Genomic DNA, 26,288 nt, shown 5'->3' with positions numbered 1-26,288 from the left:
TAGCATTATTTTTAAAAGTACCAAGAGTCTCATACTGTCAAGACATTTCCATTTGGATTCATCTAGGATGTTGCCTAGTCATTGATAGTTCATAGAAGCTGGCCAGGCGATTGCACCATGGTTGGAAACCACTGCTTGAACAGAGCAGTGTTTATTGATGATGAAGGCTCTTATTGGAGTCAACAAGGATGAAAACTGCCACTTTCTCTCAACAAAAAGTCTCTGGAACATTTGGAATTTCAGATGCCCTTCAGGGCCATTTACTGTTCATGTTTCCTTTGCTCATCTTAGACCATAATTTCCTCAAGGTCAAGGACAGAGTAGCTTTGTTCAATGTAAATTGTATGGTATATCCATCAAAGTACTGTGTATAATTTGTTATTTCGTGGGTTGATAATCCTGGAATAAAAGGACTTCAACATCTGCCTTTTTTCTATGCAGTTTATAGGTCTTTTAGACATCTAGAGAGATGAGTATTACATACGTTTTGAGAACAATTGATTTTAAGATTTAACAGAAGGGAATCTTACGTTTAAAAAAAAAACTGTAGTGGAAGATCCAAATCTTAGCTCATGGAAATTATAATAAAGTTATCTTGTCTAATTAAACATCTTTGTTTTATATCAGAGGTCAGTTAAAATTCAATACCATCTAAATGCCCCAAAATAGGGAATTACTTAGCTTAACTATGGCACTTCCATGTAGTGGAATTTCACGCAACCATTAAAAATGACGTAGAATACTACTCACTGTGGAAAGCTGACTTCAGTGTATTCAGTGGAAAACTCAAGCTAGAACAATCCATGTGTGGTATAGTATATCATTTTGTTCTTTTTACTACTCGAATTACAACTTTAATACAGAAAAGTACATAAATCTGAAGCATACAGCCCCCTGGTTAATCCCCAGTTGAGCCCACTGTGAATCACAGCTAGCCTCCCAGAAGCCGCCCTCCTCCTCGTGGGTTGCCCACTGAGTTGGTTTCTTACAGCTACGGATCGGTTTAGTCTGGTTTTGAATTTTATGTTAAAGAAAATTCATATAGCATTTTTTGGTATTGGCTTCTTTTGCTCAGCATTATGTTTATGAAATCAGTCCATGTGTTTTCATGTAGCTGAAATTCATTTATTTACAGTGCCCTATAGTATTTCAGTGTATAAAAATCCCACAACTTACTTGCCCATTTTACTCTTCCCAGATTTGGGTGCTTGCAGATAATGCTCTGTGCATGGTCTCTTGCATGTCTTGTGCATCAGTACTGTCTTAAATTCGTATAACTTTATAAATCTTGGTATGTGGTAGAACGCGTTTTCCTGCTGTCATAGTTTCATGATATTTAGCACTAATTTTCATTGTGATTTCTTCTGACCCATGTGTAATTTTAGAAGTGAATTGCTTAGTTTTCATATAAATGGGGGTTTTATTATTTACCCTTTCTGTTATTTCTAGTTTAATCCACTACAGTCAGAATATGCTCTGTATGGGGCACTTGGGTGACACAGTCGGTTAATAAGCATCTGACTCTTGTTTTTGGCTCAGGTTGTGAGATCAAGCACCGTGTCGGGCACGGCGCTCTTTGCAGAGTCTGCTTGAGATTCTCTCTACTTGGGGCAGCTGGGTGGCTTAGTCGGTTAAGGGTCTGCCTTCAGCTTAGGGCATGATCCCGGGATCCTACGATCGAGCCCCCCTGTCAGGCTCCCTGTTCAGTGGGGAGCCTGCATCTAAATAAAAAAATAAGGAAACTCTGCTATGTATGATTTCATTTGTCTGAGATTTCCTGAAACTTGCTGTATACTTCATTGTTTGGGCAAATATTGTGCGCTAAAGAGAATATGAATTTTACAGTCTCCGGGTCTAGCATTCTTTATGTGTCCTTTGAGTTATGTTTCTTAATCCTGTTGTTCAAATTTGGTGAATCCTTACTGAATTTGTCTGCTTTTTCTGTCCAGTGTTGAGACAGTATTGTTTAAATTGCCCACTTTGGTGTGGATTTGTCTCTGTCTTGTATTTCTGTCAATTTTGATTAATGTATTTTAGGCCATGTCGAGTGCATATAGACTTAATATTGTTATCTTTCTGTTAAACTAGCTTATATATCATGAAGTGTCCTCTCTTATCTTCAGAAATGTTTTTTGCTTTAAATCGTACTTTGTCTGATATTAGCTAGCTATGCCACTTTCTTTTGGTTAGTATTTACATGTAGTATCTTTTCAGTCTTTTGTATTCAACCTCTTATGTTTAAGGTCTGTCTCTTGGAGCATCATCGGACTACTTTTATTTTTTTTTATTCACTCTGACAGTCTTTTAATTGAAAGTAACGAATGATATATTTGTGTTTACATTTTCTGTGTTGCTTGCTTTCTTTCATTTTGCTTTTCCATGCTCCTTTATGTCTCTTTTCTTATATTCTCTTGGTTTGTGTTTTTACTATTGTATGTCCTCCCCTCTACTAAGGTGATAGTTGAACTTTGTTTTACTACTCTTTTACCAAAGTCTAGTATGAATGAGCACTTTTACCATTTCTTGGACAATGTAAACTTTAGAGTACTCTGTATGTGTTTTAATTCTATGCTTTTGAATCCTGCAAGATATTATTCTTGTACAGTCCATATAATTTAGATATACTCATAAGTTTAACTTTCCATTGGTCTTTATTTCTTACTGCATCTTCAGGCTTCCCAGGATAATTTTCCTTCCTCCTAAAAAACATGCTTTAGTATTTCCTTCAGAGTGGGTTCATTGGTGACAAATTCAGTTTTAGTTTGCCTGAAGTTGCCTTTATTTCATCTTTATTTCAGAAAGACACCTTGTAATTAAAAGCAGGAATTTCAGTTTTTAAAAAATGTAGGTTAATGTAGAGTAATATCTTCAGGAGTTAAGACTAAGTCTTCACTTTTTTGAATTCTGAAGAGAAAACTTTTTACTACCAAATGATTTCCTGTTGGTCTAATTTAATGGCACACCAGATGCTACCATTTACTTTTGCTCATTTTTGTGAATTTTCAGGTTGGTCTGGGACAACTGCATCTGCACGGAGGGCGTGGAGTAGAACAAAATCATCAGGTAACTTTCTTGTTCCCAGGGCTTTATACTTCATGTGGTAGAAAGAAACAGTGCTCTAGATGTATTTCTTATCAATGACAATATCAAGTTTATGTTACTTAGACAATCATCACAAATGATCTTTCAGGATCCAACTGACCCCTGAGAAAACTGAAGACTAAAAATGTGATTATACCTCATAGTGGTGGGAAGGGTTTTTTAAATTCTGAGACCTAGTTCTCAATATTGCCAAAAATACATACACAGTATCTTGGTTTCCTATAGGTATGTGGTAGAAGTATGTCTTAAAACTCCTATTAGAAAATATATCAGGGGTACCTGGATGGCTCATTTGGTTAAGTGTCTGCCTTAGGCTCAGGTCATGATCCCAAGGTCCTGGGATGGAGCCCCGCATTGGGATTCCTGCCCTGTGGGGAGCCTGCTTCTCTCTCTGCCTCTCTCTCTCTCTTTCTGTGTCTCATGAATAAATAAAATCTTTGGGGGAAAAAAAATATTTCATAGAACTGAGGAAAAGTCATTGTTGAGTTTGTGAGAAATTAGGAGTATATAACTGTAGCAGTCAGATCTGTATCCAGCTTTTGTGCGCCTTATGCCCTAAGTCTCACTCATCTCTTCCTTTGTATCCATCAGTACACCTGCCACTTGTGTGAGCATCTCCTGCATGCATTTCCTGTGCAGTAGCCTGTTTGTAAACCACACACCTGATCCTGTGGTTCCCTTGCTTAAAACTCTTGAGTGGTCCATGATTGCCAGTCACTTAAAAACCAAATCCTTTGTTTAACATGATTTCCAGGATTTGTACCAGTCTCTGTTTACCTCACCAGCCCCTTGCTTTCTGAGTCACAGGCACCTGGACTTTTTCTCAGGTCTTTGAAAATATGAAGAAACTATCTCAGGATTTCTGGAATGCTAGTCCCTCTGTCTAGAGTGAATATTATCCCCCCTCCTTTCTTTATGTAGCTAATTCCTACTCATCCTCTAGAATTCAACTCTAATACCTCTTCCCCTAAAATGTTTCTCTAGACTCCTAACCCCACTCCAGGAATAGGTCATGTACCACAGTTACAGTTTCTGAAAATCTGTATTTATGGCCCTTACCCATTGTAAATTCACTAATCATGTAATTAAGTTTCTTCCTCTGCTAGAACTTAAGTTGCGAAAGAGCACGGACTTTGCCACTTTATTCCCAGCACCTGAGGGAATTATATGCCTAGCACATAATGAGTTCTTGACAAATGTTTGTTAGACTAATAAAACTATTATTCTGCCATAACAGTTAAATTTTCTAATTAAGGTTATCTCATTTCCATATCCCATCAACTCTAAGTAGTAGATCATAACAAAATACACTTATCACTTAAAACTATACCAAATATCCATGGTTTGTTTGTTTTTAATTCAGATGGCATTTTGACTGCTTTCCTTGTCTTTAGGTCATTAAAATGTATGTCGTTAGGCCAGATGAACTGGCTAATAAAAATGTCAGGTGAGAGAACAATTCCGATGATAAGTTTGCTGCATCCCTTTTATACAAGTTTTGGGATATTCTTGGTGTATGCTGCCTACTTGAGAAACACCTACACAACAATAAATTTTTTCACCAGCTTCTCAGAAGGAATAAAAGGAGTTCCCAGTACATAACTGTATTAATTCGTCAATAGTTTGTGTGCCTGATATGTGCCTGTTCACTGCTTGCTAGGCATTCAGGATACAATGCTAGACGGAATAGCTTTGGTCTTTCTGTCCTTACAGAGCTTCAAGTTTAATAGAACTAGAACATTAGGTATTTTTTTAAATGATCACACCAAGAAACATGTAATAAATTGTGATTGTTGCTATTAAGAAGAAAGAAAGGGTCCAGTAACAAGTTAACAAGTGGGAGGTGGTAGTTGTCTCTGAGGAGAAATGGATGACATTTAAGTCAAGCCTAGAGGTAAGATCATTCCAGGCCAGAAAGAGTGGTATGTGCGTAGGTCCTGAGGCAGGAAAGACCGGAGTGCAGAGAGCAAGCTCAACAGTACTGAGGTAAGCAGTGTCTGATCATGCCAGTATATCCCCTGCAAAACTTCAAGGGCTGTAAGGACCAGCATGTTAAGTGTTTTGAACTGTTGCTTTTAGACTGAAGACTAAAGGCAGGGAGACCAAGGAGGGAAGTGTTCCAGAAGTTTGGGTGCGAGATAATGAAGCTTAGCCTAGAATTGTGATAGTGGAGGATCATAGGTGGATTCAAAAGGAATTTGGTGATGTAAGTTACAGGATTCAGTGATGGATTGGGCATGAAGAGGGGTGGGTACCTTGAGCAAGCAAGAGATGTCATGCTGTTATTTAAACTGAGATACTGCCATATTGTAAGATTTTTTTAAAGTTCCTGAAATGATTATTTTGGTGAAAAACCAAAGGCAGATTCTAGAAAAACTAATTATTTTAATAAATTCTTTTCTCACAGAGAGCATTCGACTACTTCAATTTAGCAGCTAATGCTGGCAATTCACATGCTATGGCCTTCTTGGGAAAGGTACTGTACATCCTGTGAACATATTACATAATAGCAAGAGGTGTTTGCATAAAAAGCACATGTTGTAGTTACAATCTACAGTTTACTAAAAATAAACTGGAAATAAAATTTCCAATACAAGGATATTGTGTCTTGTGGTAAGGTAAGTATGATTTCGAGGCATTTTCTTAGGTAACGTAAGGGAGACAACATTTCCTCATCAGTATGTTAATTTTCTGTTGAAATTAGCTATCACTGAGCTCCTGTTTTGTGTGTATCATATGCAATAATGAGGAATTTTTCTTTATGCTGTGCAGTTTTGTTTTTTTTTTGCTAAGTCTGTCCTAATTGCCTGTTTTCTTCCGTGCTGAGTAGAGGCAACTAGAGTTTGTTGGAATTAGTCTGCAGGCTTTAATCATCTTCAGTGTGATGGCCATCACCCACCTATCAGTGTGGTTCTTTTCTAAGCAAGGAAACACTAAAGTCTAGAGACCTAACATAGATTCTGTATGACATGGCACAGTTTCAGAACTTCCTTTTTCATCATTTTGAAAACAAATACAGTCTAAATCAGTGGATATTTTCATCCAAAACCAAATCTAAGGTTAGGATGCTCAGGTAAAATAAATGTCACAAAGGTTCTTACAAATAGAAAAGTCTCGTCAGTATTTGCCACATAATCAACAACCAGTTATTTGGGGCCTGAGAACCATCCGTGTAAATATCCCAACTATTACAGGATCGAAATTGGTATTCCCCATCTATTTTTTTTAATAATAATTTTTTATTATGTTGTGTTAGTCATCATACAGTATATCCTTACTTTTTGATGTAGTGTTCCATGAGTCATTATTTGTGTATAACACCCAGTGCGCCATGCAATATGTGCCCTCCTTAATACCCATCACCGGCCTATCCCAGTCACTCCCTACCCCCTTCCCCTCCCATCTATTTTTGTCAAGCCTTTAAGAACTTTCCATTCTAGCCCTTTCAGTTCTTGCTCTGAATTCTTAATTAACCCTGTCTCAAAAAAAGATTTCATTTCCATTGCTGTTTTCTTAATGTATGATGTGGATGAAAACAGTTTCGATCATTCTGTTCTTCTTTCTCTTGGCCCTTTTATCCTGTTCCGTACCTGGTACTCTAATCATTCAGTACTTGCAACCTTTTGAAATAACCTTTTAGTTATTTTCCTGAACTTAAGACCTACTCTGTATCTTACCCTGAGGGAAATTGTGGTGGAAGAGAGAGGGAAGTGGGCATTGTCATCAACACCCCTTTCTCTCATGTAATCACTGACCCCAAGCAACTCATGAACCATTTGACTCCCCTGGGATAGAGTGAGAGACAAGATTCACCCTGAGTTAAAGGTTTTCTCCTCCTGAGATTGATCCGTGAACTGATTTTAATATATTCATGTTTATAGAAAAGTAATAAATTTGTTATGACAAATAAATCTAAAATATCTAAATATCCTATGGGGAATTTTAAACTGTTCAAAGATTTCATGATACCTAACAAAACCAGAATGACCTGAGATAGAAATACATTATAGGTGAGAGGGGTATAGCTGTTAATAAAATTAGGCTCTGTTTTCCAGATGTATTCAGAGGGAAGTGATATTGTACCACAGAGTAATGAGACAGCTCTTCACTACTTCAAGAAAGCTGCTGACATGGTAAGACCTCATGACTCAGTGTATTGAAATGTGTGCCATATTATTATTTTAATAAATAAGTTTATTATACTGAAGGATTAGTCATAACAAACTCATGTCTCAAATTATTGAAAGTATTTTTGTAAATGTGATTCATGGGAATGGACTGGCTAGAAGGAAAAAAAAAACTTCCCAATATAAAGCAATTTATTTGGGGGGGTGCAAATTATTGAATATTAAGCCTCTGTTTCAATTTCATTGAGAAGTTTCCTCATAGGGGAAGTATTGATTTTAGTGATGCAATTGAGAGTTATTATAATTTGCCCTATTTGTATTGCAAATTGAGGTTTAAAACTTACATAACTGGGTACTTTCGATAATCATAAATATAAAATTTAGGCTTTCTTTGGCCCAGAGAAAACTACATATGAATATTTAAGACCCTGTTTGCCTCCAGTGTGTATGCTTATCTCCTTGCCAGCTTCATATTACTTTAGTTCCAAATGTCAGTTGAGTATTTTCCAAGGGAGCGCTGTGACACTTTTTAAGAGATGCCTCTGTCCATCCACGTTTAGGTTGAATTTTAGATTTTTCTCTTTCAGGTCTCAAACCAACGATTATCTTTGTTCTGTGACACTCCAGTAATCTTAAGTGTGTCTTTGCCACCTGATCCCAGTAATGCTGTTTTACATGGTTGTTGACTTTACACTATGGCATCTTCCTTCTTTATTGGGGAGGGAGGTTACCAATGAAAAACTACCCAAAAAGTGACCTACTTTTAATTTTAAGAAGAAGAAATACAGTAGTCATGTTTTCTATCATAAACTCATGGAACAGATGGTCATAAGGTAACTCACCAAAATTCAATTCTAGATAAATGTACTCTTTCCTCTTTTTCAGCAAATTGCTGAAGACCCCCAAATCTCTGAAAGTCGGTATTAACATTTAGCCTGCTGGGAAGGAGAATTTTGAATTGAAAAATGCAAAGACATTTTTTGAATACGCTTGTAAATTATTTCTTTGGTAGTCACTTATTCTTGCCTGTTATTTGTTTGTTCATTTGTTTGTTTGTTTGAATGAATCCTTTCACTCTTTTGTCTCTGGTTTGCAGGGCAACCCAGTTGGACAGAGTGGACTCGGGATGGCTTACCTCTACGGGAGAGGAGTTCAAGTTGTAAGTTTTCGGTCTAACATTCTGACTTAAGCAGTCAGCTGGTGAAGTGGGGAAGTATAACTAGCTTCCAGCCTGGGTGAAATCCTTCCTCTATATAACTAGAGCTGAACCTTTTCCTGTTCTCTGAGTACCCAGTACCCTCATACTAACTGCCTTCTTCGAATGGCTCTGTCTCTGGCACTTTCGCTAAAGATGTGAAGCTGTCTCTCATTCTGTCTGTGCTCTACCCTACCTATGCTTCCATCCCTCCAAGACTTCTCCCTCCCTACTTCTTTGCTCAAGCCTAAGAAAATGCTTGTTCCTCCCATTTAGAAGGAGAAAAGCTTTCTGTTCTATTCTTTGCCCTTCTATCTACTACCTCTCTTCTCTCCAGTCCATCACTACAAAGCCAGGTTTCTTGAAAGAATGAACTCACTCTTTAGCTCTCAGCAGTCAGGCTTCTGCCTCATGTAACTGCTCTATGCAGGTCACCAGTAACCTCCCAAATGTCAACTCCTGTTGACTTTTTGGTTCTACGTCACTTGAACTCTTTCTTTCCTGGAATTCTGCAAGTTCTCTTGGTTTTCCTAGGCCATTACTTCTCATTCTTCTGTACTACTTCCTCATGTTGGATGCCCTGAGATTCTCATTGCTTTCCACTTCTCTGTATGATCTCTCCAAGTAAAATGTATTTAATTTGGGCCTGAAATGAAGAGTTAGGTTTAGGATTCTAATCTGTAGGTGTTCTTATTTTGATTCCTTCTCATCATTTTAGGACACTAAAATTCAGTAGTGATCTTTGTTTTAATTTTTCTCTGTGGATAGGTATGATATTTGAAATCTAATAACCATATAGTGCTTAATAAGCTACATAGGGAAAGAATAAATAAGGAGAGAATAATTTTCCTTATTTAATGTTAGAAAAATTGAGGTTTCAAAAAGATTTGTTAGTTAATAGGAAAGAAATGAGTGTTTCTTAAGTCCTAGTCTTACGTTCCAAGGTTTCTCCAAAGAACCAGAACTAGCATTATGTAGGCTTTGTGAGAGTGAACATACAGATTGTTCACAGTCTTAAATGTATTAATCCGTGACATAGACTACCACCTGTATATTATAAAAATTTAGAAGGTAGTCTTTGTAATGGCTCTTTGAGAATATCTTATTATGTGTTTTGTTAACTCTTTTTAATGATTGACTCTCCTAACTTTTGAGTATGTGAACCTTTGAGTTTTCTCATCATGTGATTATGTGACCTCTTTTCCTACAGAATTATGATCTGGCATTAAAGTATTTCCAGAAAGCTGCTGAACAAGGCTGGGTGGATGGGCAACTGCAGCTTGGCTCTATGTACTATAGTAAGTAACATTGGTGTTAAACACTGTACACACCAAGATCTAAATTACTTATTTTCCACTAGATGCCGCTATGATGTGGAAATGAGAGCTATTGCATTCTGGCTGATTAATATTCTCCCAATTCAATGATTTGTGCATCTTGTTTTTCATTGTAAATCATGTTAATCTATATTAATATACTAATCTGCATTAGTAAGATTCACATCTTTCCTGAGTAAGAATTCTGAATTTCATTTAATTTTACTCATTATTTAAGGCTTCTCTGGTGCTTCAGCTAAATTTTCATTAAGACTATTTCTGACCTTTTGTGTGATTTTCCTTACAGATGGTATTGGAGTCAAGAGGGATTATAAACAGGCCTTGAAGTATTTTAATTTAGCTTCTCAGGGAGGCCATATCTTGGCTTTCTATAACCTAGCACAGATGCACGCCAGCGGCACAGGTGTGATGCGATCGTGTCACACTGCAGTGGAGGTAAGGGCTTTTCTACCGACTTGGACCCAGGAAATTAATTTTCCCAGGAGGAAAGTCTGTCATTTTCATTCTGGTTTTCTTTGCATGATTTTGTCTCAAGTAGAAACAGACTCAGCCTATTAGTTTTGATACACTGGGGGAAGACTCGGGGCCCTTGTGTCACTGTCGTGCTTATTTATCACATGTGTCTCTCCCCCCAGAATCCAAGGTTTTAAGGAGAGGTGGTGGTGTCTGCAGTCTCTCTAGCACCTAGAAAGTACCTGAAACAGCACCAAAAATGAATGTTGTAAAGGGGAATGCTGATGTCTCCCAAAGGGAACTTTTCCTCTTTAGTGCTCTCATAACTGGCACTTCAGAGTGGCATTTGATGAATGCTTGGCACAATTTCCTAACCTCTCGGTGCTTCAGTTTCCTTGGTTGTGAAATGGGGCAGTTAATAGGACTTACCTCATAGAGTGTCCCCCGTGACCTCATGGGAGCTTTGAGGGAAATTCTGTACATACTGTACATAAAACAAGCACTAGAACAGCGCCTGGTGAGGGTAATGGTGTATAGTTGTTTACTATTATTTTTATAAACCTCTTCTAAAGACTAACTGAAAGCTTCAAATAAAATCCCAGACTTCTGTATGTATTTAATAAAGCTGCCAGAGATTCACAAGTAGCTTAACAGTCACTTGTAGTCAAGGTGCAAAACTGATTTTCAGGTATATGTTCCTTACTTTGTTATGGGTTTTTTTCCTCTCGTTCTCACAGCTGTTTAAGAATGTATGTGAACGAGGCCGTTGGTCCGAGAGGCTTATGACGGCCTATAACAGCTACAAAGACGGCGACTACAATGCCGCCGTGATCCAGTACCTCCTGCTGGCCGAACAGGGCTACGAAGTGGCGCAGAGCAATGCAGCCTTCATTCTCGACCAGAGTAAGGTTCACTGCCATCCTGCCTTGGCTTTAGAATACAAAGGCTCACATTGGGTAACCTGTTCATGCTTAAAGCAAAAAAGCCACAAAGAAACTTCTTTATTGTTGTAAATAGACGTTAACAACACGCGTGCTTGAGTAATTTCCCTCAGCTCCCTAAGCCAACCAAGTTAGTGTTATATGTTGGAGTTGACAGTAGAAATTGATTTGCCATTTGTCACAAAGTTAACTGCTTCCAGTAAATCCATCTTTCAAAATACAGCAGATATAACAGCATTGTTTTTCCAGTGGTACACAGGTCCCTAGAAGCTGCTCAGTAGTTAGTCTCCTTATTAGTTCTGTGGATACAACATGTTGCAGGAAGTAGTGCGTCCTAGACGGAGGCAGGGATTCCTCTGAACTCAGCATTTTATTCTAATCCTGGTTTAATGTCAGTACAGTGCTTTTTTCATTTAATATTTGCCATATCCCAATTCTTGTTTAAATTATGTTCCACATATCCACCCTGGCTTATAAATGAAGCCTAAAGTCTAGTGCCTGTCTTTCTTAAGTGCCTGATTTGTATTTACTTCGTCTCCCCATAGGGGAAGCAACCATCGTGGGGGAGAACGAGACTTACCCCAGAGCTTTGCTGCACTGGAACAGGGCTGCCTCGCAAGGTGAGTGGCCACTCCAATCTAGGAAACAGTTTCACCCAGGACCTTTCTTCACTGTCTCCGTTTTGTTTTCTTATCTCCCACAAAAAATTAAATAATGTCATTCGTCAATTTAAGATTAAGCAGACAGACCCACTATTGCTTAACTTACTTGCATCGTGATTTATTTATTCTTCAAACAGAAGTTCTAGTCCCCAGGTTTCTAAATTGAATTCTGAGGTCTTTGTACTGGACATTTATATCATGTTCTGGTTTACTCTTTGATTTTTAGTTTGAGGCCAATATGCTGTGTAAAATGAGAATCGAATAGAATATGTAATAAAATACGAGCCTAAAACCCCCAAAGATTTTAACCTTTCCCCCCTTTTTTTGTTTGAATATTTCTTTCTCACACATGCTCCTTTCAGCTTTGCCTGGCTCTCCCTTCTTCAGACCCGAACAGTGGTCCAGGTGAACGACTTCCCGGTGTACATGGCATGATAGACTAGAACATGCTCATTTGAAGAGTGTTCTTGTGAAGTAGGGATTTCCACCCACCTTGTTTTATTTCTCCCTGACTATTACAAAGCCTTCCTCGGAAGAGCAACACCTCTAGTTTAAGTCTTGCTTGAATTTATAGCTTGGCTGAAGGATTAGTTGTAAAGTCTATGTACTACAAATTAAAATTCTGTTTTATGTAAACATGTTAACAGGAGGAAAAATAATGGTTTGATCTGTTTGAAACACACTTTATTGATTGGCATTTTGCATTTAATTTTTGTTTAAGGCTATACCGTGGCTAGAATTAAGCTTGGAGACTACCATTTCTATGGCTTTGGCACTGACGTAGACTACGAGACTGCATTTATTCATTATCGTCTAGCATCTGAGCAGCAACACAGCGCACAAGCTATGTTTAATCTGGGATATATGCATGAGAAAGGACTAGGCATTAAACAGGTGAGTGTGGCTTCAAAACAAATGTTTGACTGATGTAACTGTGATTTGGGGGAATCGTCTGCATTTTTATAGAATACGGGCTTTCTTTGGAATGTGCTCAGATTTTAGGTACCAAGTTATGAGACAGTTTTGTAATATTTCAGAAGCCCATCCTTGCATCTCTCTCATCATCAAACACACACTGCTGTGTTTAGGATAGTAAGCCAAAAACAGATTGATTAAAACGGAAATGCAGTGCTGCCTCGATTGGTAACTCCTTGTTTGAGAAACTGTCTGTCCATGTTCAGCCAAATTCTATTGTTTCTGAATTATTTCAAAATAAATTAAGACGTTTGGTACTGATAAAAATGTATTTCTGAGTCTTCTGCTTTCCTAATACAATCTAATGTTCTTTAGACCCATGGGCTTAAGTTTTTGCCTTTATGCCCTGAAGAGAATTTTAATAAACTGTGTGTTCTCCTACACATTTTTAATTTGACATTAAAAATTTTCATCAGAAGCTCCAAAGGGTCTAAATTCTAGCTATATTAAGCACCAACACTCTCTAAAAATTAAAAAAAGTGACTAAATTACTCTAAATACCAAAATTTTTATACTCTCATTAATTTTTTAAAGCAAATTTATTAAATGAAAATGGTATCTTTTCCTTTTCTTCCTGAATTCATATTTTCAGTCCATTATTCCCATAACATCACATAGTAATGTAATGTTTTTAATACTTAGATATTTTACTTATCAATAGATTATACTTATCTGAAACAAAGCATGTTAAACTTAGATTTTAAATTTTATTTCCTATGATGATAGGCTCTAAGTGTTAAGAAAAATTCATGAGATATTATTAGTCATAGTTGGTTAATTATCAATACAGTATTGAATAAATCAACATAATACTATAAATTTCATAAAATTTTCCTTTTGTGGTAATTACTGAAAATGCATCTTTTAATGAGATGAATGGAGCATCTTTTAAAAATTAGTTTCAGCATCATTGAGTAGATTTAGCATGAATTTCATTTTTCATTTTTACAAATGTATGACTGGAATCTTGTTCGCATAAACAAGCATATACGAATGGGAGGAATCTTAGAGCAAGGTCACTTAATTCTTTAAACTGCTTTAGAGTTATGTGCGGTCTTCTTTCGGGCTGCTATAACAGAATGCCATAGATTGGGCGGCTTAAGTAGCAGGATTTCTCACAGTTCTAGAGGCTGCGAAGTTGCAGTGCAGGGTGGCGGTGGATTTGGTGTCTGGCGAGGCCCTGCTTCCTGGGCCAGAGACAAAGGTCTTCTGGCTTTTGTCCTTACCTGGGAAAAGAGCAGGAAAGAAGCAGCAGGCGCTTAAGAGACTCTTTTAAGGATGCTAATCCCATTCATGAGAGTTCTGCCCTTACAACCTTATCTAATCCTGATAACCTCTCAGAGGTCTCACCTCCTAATCCCAGCCCTCACAGGAGGGAGATTTTCCACATAGAAGTTTAGGAAGGACACAACATTTAGTCTATAACATGTGCCAAAAATCAGAGTGATCTGTCATTAAAATTATTTTCAATGATCTATCACTGAAACTTGGTTAAGTCCCCCTTCACTCTTGTTGAAAGCAAGGAGTTGGAAACTAGAGACTTGCAAAAAATGTGTTTATTCCCTGGTCACTGGAGTCATTCACCTTCTCAGTTTCTGGGTGGAGTGCCGAAAGTCTTCACCAGGATTTATCAAATAACTGATTATACTCCTCACTCTGTCACTTAGAGACATTTTATTGACCTAATGTGCTTAAGGGCAAGTTGTTCGTTTTCATTTTGCTAATGCACTATTTTTTGTCCCAGTACCTTTTATTTTACCACATTTGAATATTAATTTTTAATCCCTATATGTAAATTTTATATTTTACATTTATATTAATATTATAGTTTGAATATATATATATTTATATTCAATATTAAATATAGTTTTATCAATACTCTGGAACTGCAGGCAGAGTGCATTCAGCTTGGGGAAGATTCTGCCATGTTACCAAGTTACTGAAGCCTCGCTTAGTTGTCAGGCCAGTCAGCCAGATAAAACTTGGCTTCTGTCAGCAAGTCTGACTTCATTTTTTTAATTCAAATAAAATTAATAGTTTGATGACTAATATAAAGATATAAAGTTACGGTTTTTATGGGATATACTTCGTGATAATTTACTGAAAGCAATCAAAATTTAAGTAATAGAACTCTAACAGTCTGGTTTTATAATAGATTAGAAGCCAAGAAAATTAATCAATGTGAATTCTCATAATTTAATTTGTAATATAATGTATAAGCTTATGTAAATTCTCGTGAATAAAGATTATGATAAAAAACATAGAATTTCATAGATGAGAATGGGGGAGGGAACTCTGGGATGCAACTTTTAAGAATAATTAATTGTGTATAAAAATCAGAATGACTCCATTCATTTTTGTAAGACATTATGATCACCTTTTCCTTTTTTCCCCCATTTTTTAAAGAAAGAAGCATTCATACTACTAAAAACTATTCAGTCCAGCATCTAGTACAGCTAGAAAAATATTAAGGATAAAATGAGGATTGGTTTATATGGAATAAATAATTCAGGATGTAATTGATAAGATTTAATTACCCTATTAGATCATCCACACAGAAGTTGATGTTATCACATAAAGTTTGATCCATGATCTTGAAAAATGTGGCAATCCAAAAAAAATTTGGTACTTTTTTTTAAAAACCAGACTAACTATATTATAACTGTTAGTAACAGAAAAGAACCTTCTTTTTAACTAATGACACACCCTAGCGACAGTTTAGGGAATAGCTGAAAGTAACTGCTTATGTTGAACTGTGTGGAAAAAGTCCTTTTTAATGTTTAGCCTTTCTTTCCCATGTCTCATGGAATTCTTCTTTCCTTGGAGTTTGGTCTTCTTTGACAATAGTTGGGGCATAGAAAAGGTGAGGTTGTAAAATGAAAATTTCACAGCATCCCACTGTGCCGTTCTGCTTTTATCTGTATGCAGAGCACTCCAGTCTGGGCCAGAATTCATAATGACTTGTTTCACCTTTTACAGAAATATGTCTATGTCAGAGAAACGCAGAATGGGAGTCCCCCAACACTATCCATGAACATGTTACTAGGTTCGAAGATCGCTGCTCCAAACTGAAACCAGAAATTGCTTATACTGACTGAAGTTTTAAGTAAGAAAAATTAACTCGAGACTTAACAGGTGGCCCCCAGAAATCTTGAGATTGACCTATGTTATGCATAGGTATGTAGCTGTATACAGCACATCTGCACAGCAAATGGGACATTAGGCAGGAGGAACATGAGCTAAATCTTAAAATTTTTCAGTTAAAATTTTCAAAATTAAGCAGTTAGATAATTTAAGAAATATTACCCAATTACAGGTCGGGTTTTTCCTTTAGGTACAGGGAATTTTAAAATGCAAACCTAAAAGGTAAAATAAATGTTCTAAATATATAAACTGATATCTGAATGTGTAAACTAAACAATTTTATTTTTACTTCTTTTAACAAGAGATGAATTTTGGTTTATTACCTATATTCTAGGATATTCACCTTGCAAAACGTTTTTATGACATGGCCGCTGAAGCCAGCCCAGACGCACAAGTACCAGTCTTCCTAGCACTATGCAAATTGGGTGTGGTGTATTTCTTGCAGTACATACGGGAAACAAATGTAAGTGTTCCATGCCTCTTTTTTTTTTTTTTTAAGATTTTTTTTTTATTTTAGCGACAGAGCATGTGCGAAGGGGGGAGGGGCAGAGGGAGAGAATCCTCATGCAGACTCCCTGCTGAGCATGGAGCCTGACCTGGGGCTCTATCCCAGGATCCTGAGATCATGACCTGAAAATCAAGAGTTGGCCATTTAACTGAGCCACCCAGGCACCCCTCCATGCCTCTTCTATTTAAAATATAAATGATATAAGCTGCTCAGTCCAGAGGTTTATATCTAAAAAGTTTGGGGAGAGGGGAGTTGTATCCTGCCAGTGTCTGGTGCTTTCCCTTTTTCCCCCAGGTGAAGTAGCAGGAGACTGCATCGGGTATGGGGTGAAGGTAGCCACGGAGCAGTACCTTTCCAGGTAGCATTTGACAGTGGCTCCAGGTGCTAAGCAGTTTTCATTGATGCAGGTGTCTTCTGATTTAGAGAAAACAGAGACCAACCCTTGGCCATTTGAAACAGTAGTTAACTAAATTCAGTAAACAGTAAGTCAAATACCCAGCAATGACTCAGACCAGTCCCTTAAAAGAGAATTTTTAAAAAGGGGAGAAGTAGAATGCAAGAACCTGCTCAGACTGTTGTACTTCAGGTCCTTCTGATAGTGTGAACCATGTTTAAAACACCACTGGAGCTTTGTTCTCTAAAAATACCTTGAACTACATAAATAAGCTGATGGTAGAACCCGGATAAGAGGTGGGTTCCCCATTCCTTTCAAAACCACTGACCTAAGTTACCTGTGTTTCTGGGTAGGTGCTCTTGGGTTCTCCTGGTTTACATTTGCTTTACCTCTACTTCCTCATAATGGATTAACTGATGCAGGATTTAACTCTGAAAATCCTAAAATGTATGCAGAAACAAGGGCTATTTAACTTGAGTTCACTCCAGACCAGGATAGGATGATATTTCAACCTTTTGTTAATATCTTTCAGGACAGGTTGATAGACCATTTGAGCATTCAATTCCAGAACAGGCTGTTCCTTCTGTGTGACACAGATGTAACTGGAGTCCATGCTGCTCCTTTTTGCAGCCCTATCCTGTGCTGTTGAGGGCCTCCATGCATGGACTCCGTCCTTCCTATTGCTTATACATTTGTAATGGCAAGTATATAATTGCTTGATAGCATGAACCAGGCGTGGTGTACCCTCCAGTAATGGAAACAATCTTTGCTCCTTTAACTGAAAAGCTAACAGTGTGGCAGCCTGCTGTCTCTCTCTCTCGGGGCTATTGCAGACCCTTGTCTCTCACAGTTTGTAGGACTAAGAAACTGCTGATTATAGTCCAAGATTTGGTCAGGCGGTATTCAATTTTTGTTGTTTTTCTTAAATACAGAAGTATAAAGAAGACAATAAAATGCTCCAAAATCCTACCATGTAGATATTCCAACTAAAAAAAAAGAGAGAGAGTGATAAGTAAGATAAGAGGAGAAAGTACAGAAAACACAAAACCTCCTATTACAGGTCCCACCCCAGGAAACACAGTTAATAGTTTCTTATAATCTTTTTCCAGAAAAATTTAGCAGCTGTACCTACAAATATATATTATGGGGACATTTTAAATATAACTTTATTTCGATATAAAGGCTTATACCCCATGTTTATTTCCTTTGTAGGTAGGCAGCAGTCCGAAAGTATCAGGAGTGACTTCTCTTAAGTGACAGTAAAACAAAGTATCATAGACGAAGAACATAACTTTTAAGTTCAAATTCAGGTGTTAAAGATTTAGTGAAATCCTATTTAAAAAGCATTAGTCATTCAGCTACCAAACGTTGAAATTCCTGCTGTCGTCAGTTACATGATAGAAGACGTGAAATCCCCTGCAGTCATGAGAACGGGGCTTCTCAGCTGGTGTGCCGCCATGACAGCTCAGTGACAGGCATGCAGAGACACTGATCACTGCCCCCCTTGGCTCTCCACTGTCCCCAGTATTCCTTGCACGTATTTTCTGTGAAAAATGGTAGGAAATGAGTGAGTTGGATTACTGATGGAAAGGAACTCTGTTAGACACTTTGTATCAACTACTGTTACAAAATAATAACTCCGTTCCTGAGACGAGTTATTTTTTGAGTTTCAGTTGAAAGCTTTTAAAGCCATTTTTTAAAATTGCATTGCGAAATATTCCTAAAACCAATGACTTTAATACATTCTGTATTCATCTCTAATTTGTGATGTAACTTTTTCCTAGTTCCTTCTCTGACATTTTAGTGATCATAATGATTTTTATATTATTCTCATTAAGATTCGAGATATGTTCACCCAACTTGACATGGACCAGCTTTTGGGACCTGAGTGGGACCTTTACCTCATGACCATCATCGCGTTGCTCCTGGGAACAGTTATAGCTTACAGGCAGAGGCAGCACCAAGACATGCCTCTCCCCAGGCCTCCAGGGCCACGGCCAGTGCCACCACAGCAGGAGGGGCCACCAGAGCAGCAGCCACCACAGTAACAGCCACCGTGTCCAGCCTTGATCAGTGACCACCAAGGAAATTGTTTGCTGAGAACACTTGCATTTGATTTAGGACTTCGGATCAGCGGTCACCTCCTGGAAGAGGCACAAGGAAGCATTGAATTCCTAAAGCTGCTTAGAATCTGATGCCTTTATTTTCAGGGATAAGTAACTCTCACCTAAACTGAGTTGAATGTTTGTTTCAGTGCCGTATGGAATAACAGCTCTCAGTGCCCCCCCCCCCTTTTTCTGGAAACATATGAGACACTCAATGTCTGCTGTACCCAGCTGTCTTTCTTGGGTCCTTTCGGTCATTCTCTCAATGTGCATAAGTTCTTCTATCAACCACCTTTAAGGTCTTGCGCATCAACACTAAAAACTGATCACTGTAAAAAGGAAAAACCAGTTAGTTGCAAGTTTAACCTTAACATGTTTGAAAGTCTGAAAATAGAACTTGCCTTTTAAGTAAAAAAAAAACCAAAAAAACAAAAAAAAGTCTTCAAATCGTTTCAGAACTGCAATAACTGAGGAACTCTTACCAAATCCACGTGCAAGTGTACATACTCACATATTGGTTATTTTAAAAGGGAAGGCTGGGAGGTTTCTTATTGGTGATTGTCATACTTTATGCCATACTTCTCTCCTTCAAAGACTGAAAGGCGTGTTAAAGAGTTTTATGTGAACTTCACTTCTTTGGAATGGAATATATAAAACGTGAACTGACTCCTTGAGCTAACATGTGAATTTGCCCCCACTTACTCACTGTAATTTGCTTGTTTGTTTTGAGTATACAGAGCCTTGATCCAGAAGCCAGAGGATGGACTAAGTGGGAGAAATTAGAAAACCGTATTAAAGAACTCTGGGTGGGGTACCGAGATGATAGACACACTTTCCCGAAAGATGAAGCATTTGTTCCCAGGATTTTACTTTGCATTTCTTACTGCAAAAGAACAGATCTCACCCTCCTGAATTCTTTTGATTTGAAATATGATTGCCAGGATGTGGCATACAGTGACTACCATTACAAAACTGAAACTCAGAGAACTAAGATGCATTAAACTCAGTGCTTAAGGAAAGCCAAAGCCTGTTTATACTGTTCAGGTCGATTTTTACTTCTGCAGTTTTCTATTACAGTAGAAAGTCAGCCACTTCCTTAGCTGTCCTATGCACCACCCTCCCACTGGTAACTGTAGAAAAATCAAGGCTGTGACACTTGAGAATTGCCTGGTTAAATAGTGTGGAGCACAGCAACAACAGAGAAAATCGAGGACTTCACATATCCTACAAATGAAGAAATTTAAATGTACACCGAATTTGTATTTCTTTTTATTGTCAGATGGTGGTATTCACCAGCCTAGGTCTAGTCTGAGACTACGTTAGTATCTGAGCAGGCTTTCTATGCCTCCTGACCTCAGTCTGTTTATAGTAAACTTTCTACTCTTTTTTTCCATAATCCCTCATCTGCCAGAAAACTTGAAGAGCTTATTACCTGTAGAGTTGTAAGACTTTGGTTTTTGAAGTTGGGGTTGTATTTAGAACTAGATTTAATGAGTCTGTAATGAACATGAAGGCTTTCAATGTGAAGTCGTACGCTCTTGTGTGTGTGTTAGAGTATTATGAGAAACCTGGTAAGCAAACTTTACTCCCACATAATTGCTTCCAAATTTGAAGAGGTGGTCGCAGGACCATGTGTATAAGAGCATATCTGAAAGGTAGGAAGTTTGACCCTCCAGAGCGTCCTGTTGCTTTGGGCAGCTCTTGAATAGTAAGACGGGTTTGACCTCTTATGCTGAGAGAAATTTGAGTGCGGTTGGTACAATACGTTGGTGTCTTCACCACTCCCTCTTCTCCCCACCCTTCAAAGATGAGTCGAGTTCACGGGAGCGGCCACGTTTCATTTCGAAGGAACTGTCCTAATGTATTTAAATGTTTTAAAACCCTCCAAGATGACTGAACTTCCCTTCCTTCCCCTCTACCATCCATCCACCTGATTTCTCTTTTAGCCACATTTTGTATCTCTGGCTTTACTTCCCTCCATTCGTGCTTCAAAGGGACATTTCCTAAAGCAGCGTGCACTACCTAAAGCCAGTGGGAAGGCGCGGTCGTGTTCTTCATGCAATAACAGACTTCCTGCTAGTGTACCACTACCTGCCCTGTCCTTTTTATTACTGATATTCCACATAGCCTCTTCCTGGCTTGTTTCCACTGCCTGCTTGTCCCCTGGGTCATTTGCAACAGGAAATTTGAACAGTATATTTAAAATAACTTTGTTCTATGGCTTGTGACTTCAGTCCTCACGACTGTAGCAAAATACTCTGCTCCCTTTTTCTTCTCTGTTCATGGGACATAATACCTAGGCAAGTAGGAACTGGGTTTGGTGTTTCTCCTAAAATAATGCTCAATACTTACCTAATCAAATGGCATCCATTTGAATAAAATGACAGTAACTAAAGCTAGTTAATGTCAGTGACATGAAACTAACTCCGGGATTCAGGAGTTTTAATGTTAGAATTTAGAGTTAGCAGATTGAGTGCAGCTTCGTTTCTCTGTGGTAGCCTGTCTCCTGACCCCGTTAGCCTGTCTTCCTGCCTTCGAAGGTCACGACAGGAGTACTTAGCTTATATTCTCCTCTGTGTTTGGTTTGTGGTTAGTTAACTGTTTTCAGAGTCTCGAGACCACCGTTTGATTCTATTTTATGTTACAAAGGTAGCATTGGTGTTTGGGTTTTTTGTTTTCTTTCTGTGTTTGAAACTTTTGTTTCTGTTTTCTGAGTAAGGCTTATCTTATTTTTGGTTAATATTCAATGGCACAGAAAAAGTAAATGCCTTTTTTTTTCCCCAAAATTCATCATTTTAGCACTTGAATGAGATTAACTTTGGAATCATTTACCTTAATACGCTTGAGGATTTGTTACCCTCATGCGTATAAGGTTAATTTGTGGAAGTTTTACTGCTCAGTTGTTCTAGCTCTGTACCATTGGGAAGTTGTAGAAACTTCTACCGTGATCTGACCATGATCGGATGCTTTATTTAATTAAGGAGCTGCTGTTGCCTCCAGGAAACCTAAGTATTTTGTGTAGGATTTTTTTTTTTTTTTTGCTTCATTTTTCCCTCCTTTCTTTGCTCCTTATATCTGTTCTTCAAACCAGCGTTTTGGAAGCATGCATGCAAGCCTGTAAATGGAGACCACAGCTCTTCATGTGTGTGGCATGTGTAGTACTGTCGAGCTCCATCTGCAAAAAACTTCTTTTACAGAGGTTTGGACTAATGTTTCACGTGCACATTTCAAAACAGTGTCAGATAAACAGCCCCTTTACCTGCCAAGAAGAGCAATGTGGGCTACTTTTGCCGCAACGACAGCTCGTATTTGTTCTGGAAGTGAGTTTAACATGTGTTGCACAATATTAGGACTAGAAGAATGCAAGAAATAAAGCAAAAGAAACCTCTGTCTTCATGAAAATCTTTTTCCTCAGTCACTGCTCTCCAATATAAATGGAAATATAAAATTTCCAAACACCATAGTGTCTGAGCCACTACCTGAATTTTAAATGTGTAATAGTTCTTGAAGCTAAATTTCTCCTTTCACTTGGTATTTCAAGAAAATCTAAAATATCCCAAGCAAAACTGATTTGTATTTTTAAAGTGACAATTTGCAAAACTCCCAATTTTGTGTGCATGAGAAGGTTGTCCTGGTCATGTGCAGGAAGTCATCTCACATGCACTGTTTTTCCTATCTGGAATGACAGACAAGCTGACACTAGTCTCTTTGATTTAAAAAAAGAAATCATAATGTCGATACGATCAAGGTATAACCACTATCAATATTTAGGAGAAGTTTAAAAAGACCATCAGCTGGCATTGGAAGGAACACCATGGTAGACTTTTTTGTAAATTTATTTTGTATTTAATTAAATACGGTATAAAGGCTGGTGAAGTGTAATATAATTGTGTAAACAAATCCTGTTAATAGAGAGATGTACAGATTCGTTTTGTACTGTATCTTGAAACTTGTGAAATAAAGACTCCACCTCTGGTTATCCTGTATGCCATAACGTGCCATGACCAAGCACCTTTCCAGTCAGACTTTTTTTTTTTTTTAATCTGAATGATTCCGTTTTCGATGGACCTTTCTGGAATTTTAGAAGCTTCTGGGAACATTCATTTGGGGCAGTTCGAATCCATCTTTCATTTACTTTTAACTCTCCAAATTCAGATTATTATAAGTTGAATTTTGTTGTAGGGATAATATGAATTTGCTAAGAAATGTTACCTTTTTTTTTTTTAACATTATAAAATCCCCACAATTCTGGTCACCATCTGTCATTGTATAAAGTTATAGTATTATTGGCTATATTCCCTACACTGTACATTATATCATGATTTATAACTGAAGTTTGTCCCTCTTAATCCCCGTTACCTATCTAGCCCTATTACCACTTTTGAGCAAAACTCTTGAGTTTCCTAGTGGCCAAATATTGATAACTGGAAATGTGTACCTCTAAATCCCCTTACCTGTTTCGCCCTATTACCACTTCATTAGTAATCTCTACACCCATCCTGGGGCTCAAACTCATGACCCTGAGATCGAGAGTCATGCTGCCACTGGCCAAGCCAACCAGGTGTCCCTCTATTACCACCTTCTAAATCTGTGAGGTCTTCAACCTGAATTAGCCTGTGATATATAGTGAGATGTATCTTAAGTTTTATTCATTGCCTTGTCCCAAAAAGTTATTAAGAGAGGGCTTGCAGAGCCACACACAATGATAATGTTTACGTGGATTAAGTAAGACAATCTAGATAAAGGGGAAGTGAAAGCATTAAACCAGGAGTGAACTTGGCACACAAAATGCATGTTAGAAATAGGCTATAAATCTGGCCCTAATTTCCTAGCAGCCAACTCAAAAAGTAAATTGAGCTACAATGTTCCAGCTGAGAAGCATCAGATACTTGGATAAAATGTCCAGATGATGCAAATTGTGGACAGTGAGAAATTGGATCTCAAATTTTGCTTCTGGGAGCACAGTCAGCCACCCCACAGAACCTTGACTGACCTTGGCTATAATTAATGTTGTGGGGAAATTGGACATCAGAGCTGTAACAACAGTTTGACCATTCAACTTGGGGTTGGTGTGATGCCTATTTATCCCTTAGCCTTTTTCTGAGAAGTCATTAAAATGAGTCCTCAGTCTGCAACTGGATGAGAAACAGCCTCTCTCCTTTAACTTCCTTAACGATAATTTGATTGATTATACTAGCCTTGACATTTGCTAATGCTATGTAACAGCATATACGTGAATATATGCAAGTAAATAATTAGAAGTAATTTCTGTAGTAGAAACCACTAAAAAAACAAACAACTTTTTTTTAAGGCAAGGAAAAAGGAGCTTTAGAATCTACCAGCTCAAACGGAGGTGCTGCTGTGTTACAGTTCTTAAGTATTTCTGCCACCACTTAGAAAGTCAAGTTAATCTTACGAATTTTTGGGATTCTACCAACCTTGTAATTTATTGTTAGTATTACATTTTGAGCCAAACTCTTGATTTTCCTAGTGGCCAAATATTTTTGGTCTGGATTAATTTTTTTTAAACAGTTAATGCTGAATTGTGTATTAAACTCTTAAAACCCCACATAATTTTTTCTCGTAGAATGTGGTCAGCTAGTTGACTTCAGAACATTCATATAATTATCTTCTGTTATTGCTCACTGCAGTTTCCCTTGCCTTCTCCCTACCTCTCAATATTGCTAGCCTGTCAGGATTGAAAAGAATGTCTCAGAAGTCTTGTAAGTGCTAGGTATGAGGTTCAAGTGTCCTAAATAAGGATTTGAACCTGGAACATAAAGACGTCATTGATGTTTTTGCATGAGTCAAGATATAAATGTGAACAACAGAAACCTCCATTCTTGGAAACAGATTTATTTCAAGATCTGAAAGCACAGCTGTGGGTTTCAGAGTTGGCACATCTGGGTTTCCCCACTCGCCCCCCAGGCCCTTGTGTGTAGTTTTTTTTCTTAGAAAAAAATTCATTAATTGAATTTTTTTGTTCTAAACGAAATCTTTTAAAACAAATAGAAACTAGTCTTGATTGTGCAAGGGAGGAGGGGGAAGGGACTCATCCAGCTGGTCTTATTATCCTTATGCCCTAGTAAAGAATTTACTTGAATTTTTCCAACCTACACAAATATGTTATTTTCTTCTCCGTACTGTTTGAACAGTGTTCTTTGGCTGGCATCATCTTACACAACGCACAGAAATTGGCTGCCAGAACGCAGAGGTGAAAACAGTGCAAGATCTTCCTATAGTCCCTATTTTGACTCTAAATTTAAAAGGTGCCGTAAGCAGAACTGTCCACACCAGAGCTGTGAACAGCAGCCTCTATGAGTTCAAAGGCAAGAAAAAAAGCAGTTGAAGAAGGCTTAAGTTTGTTTACTTGGTATCTGTGTTTTCTCACTCATTTAAAACTTAAAACAATTAAAACTACATAACTAACTTAACTGATAATTTATGTCCTCGTGTTTGCTAGAGCAAAGAAGAATCTATTGAGTCTCAGCAGACATACAGTAAAGGAAGTTAGGAACAGGACATTTATGCCTGAAAGCAGTGAAATAGAAGAAAGACCCAAGAACCAGGAGGAAACCCCAACCTTAATTACAGAAAAATTAAATTGCATCCCAGCAGACTTATTAGTACTAATAAAAGGGGCTTTTTACCGATGAGGCATTGTTCCGGTGTAAGCGTCATGATGACAAGTGGGACAGATGCATAAAGGAAGTGTCCCCACACCACATGCATGGCCTAAATGTGGTTCTTGCCTTCGCGACAGGTTCTCCCATTGCCTCTCCAGAGGTGCGCCGTCCCTTTGTAGAAGAGATTAGTGATCGGTCCTGACCACACGGAATGGCCCTGCAATGCAAAGGAAGAGGGTAAGGACTCCATCCATCACCTTCACCAGCATAACGCAGAAGGAGTTCTGCACTGGGCTCTTGTCCCTACAGCAGCGGGGTGGCCTGGGGCAAACCACTCCCTTTACATATGTACCATGAGACAGGTTGCAAGGAATGGTCATTAAAGTCCTGTCCTGTCCAGCCCTTGGAGCTTTCAAAGGCCAAAAGCAATGGAAATTAGTTAATTTTCCACTGACACCCGATTCTTACAGGACTTCATAATAGAAATGACATATTCCATTGACCTAAAGTGCTTAGCTCCAAATAATTTACAGGCAAAGTTATCCTTTAGGGTAAAAAGGTCAATCTTACAGTTTATAACATAAGGTTTCACTTTGTCATACATGCAACAGCCTTTATTAATCACTATGTCCCAGGCACTGAAATGTACATTGAATTTAAAGATGAGTTAAGATCAGGCCTTGTGCTCTGGGAATCACCACCAACCACCACTGGATTGA

The 26,288-nt window shown here is 38.0% G+C and overlaps 1 protein-coding gene across 2 annotated transcripts in view; it reads left to right on the top strand.

Annotated features, from left to right (window-relative positions):
- SEL1L (SEL1L adaptor subunit of SYVN1 ubiquitin ligase) overlaps positions 1 to 22,922 on the top strand; it is a 52,638-nt gene extending 29,716 nt beyond the window's left edge. The window contains exons 11-22 of one of the 2 annotated variants that reach the window (XM_087856163.1): positions 3,007 to 3,063; positions 5,510 to 5,578; positions 7,158 to 7,235; positions 8,326 to 8,388; positions 9,635 to 9,722; positions 10,048 to 10,196; positions 10,952 to 11,117; positions 11,701 to 11,775; positions 12,539 to 12,711; positions 16,271 to 16,399; positions 18,229 to 18,306; positions 18,677 to 22,922. In XM_087856163.1, coding sequence (XP_087712289.1) covers positions 3,007 to 3,063; positions 5,510 to 5,578; positions 7,158 to 7,235; positions 8,326 to 8,388; positions 9,635 to 9,722; positions 10,048 to 10,196; positions 10,952 to 11,117; positions 11,701 to 11,775; positions 12,539 to 12,711; positions 16,271 to 16,399; positions 18,229 to 18,306; positions 18,677 to 18,886 — 1,335 coding nt within the window. In that variant the 3' untranslated portion in view covers positions 18,887 to 22,922. The remainder of the gene's footprint in view (positions 1 to 3,006; positions 3,064 to 5,509; positions 5,579 to 7,157; positions 7,236 to 8,325; positions 8,389 to 9,634; positions 9,723 to 10,047; positions 10,197 to 10,951; positions 11,118 to 11,700; positions 11,776 to 12,538; positions 12,712 to 16,270; positions 16,400 to 18,228; positions 18,307 to 18,676) is intronic. The other variant, XM_045807703.2, reaches the window with a different exon arrangement.
- Positions 22,923 to 26,288: the final 3,366 nt, after the last annotated feature.

The sequence above is a fragment of the Ursus americanus genome, chromosome 26, assembly GCF_024610735.1.
Source record: "Ursus americanus isolate L20-20 chromosome 26, mUrsAme1.1.p, whole genome shotgun sequence".
Taxonomy (NCBI): Eukaryota; Metazoa; Chordata; class Mammalia; order Carnivora; family Ursidae; genus Ursus; species Ursus americanus.
The sequence above is the reverse complement of the archived record's forward strand: the minus strand, read 5'-3'. Positions and strand labels throughout refer to the sequence as shown.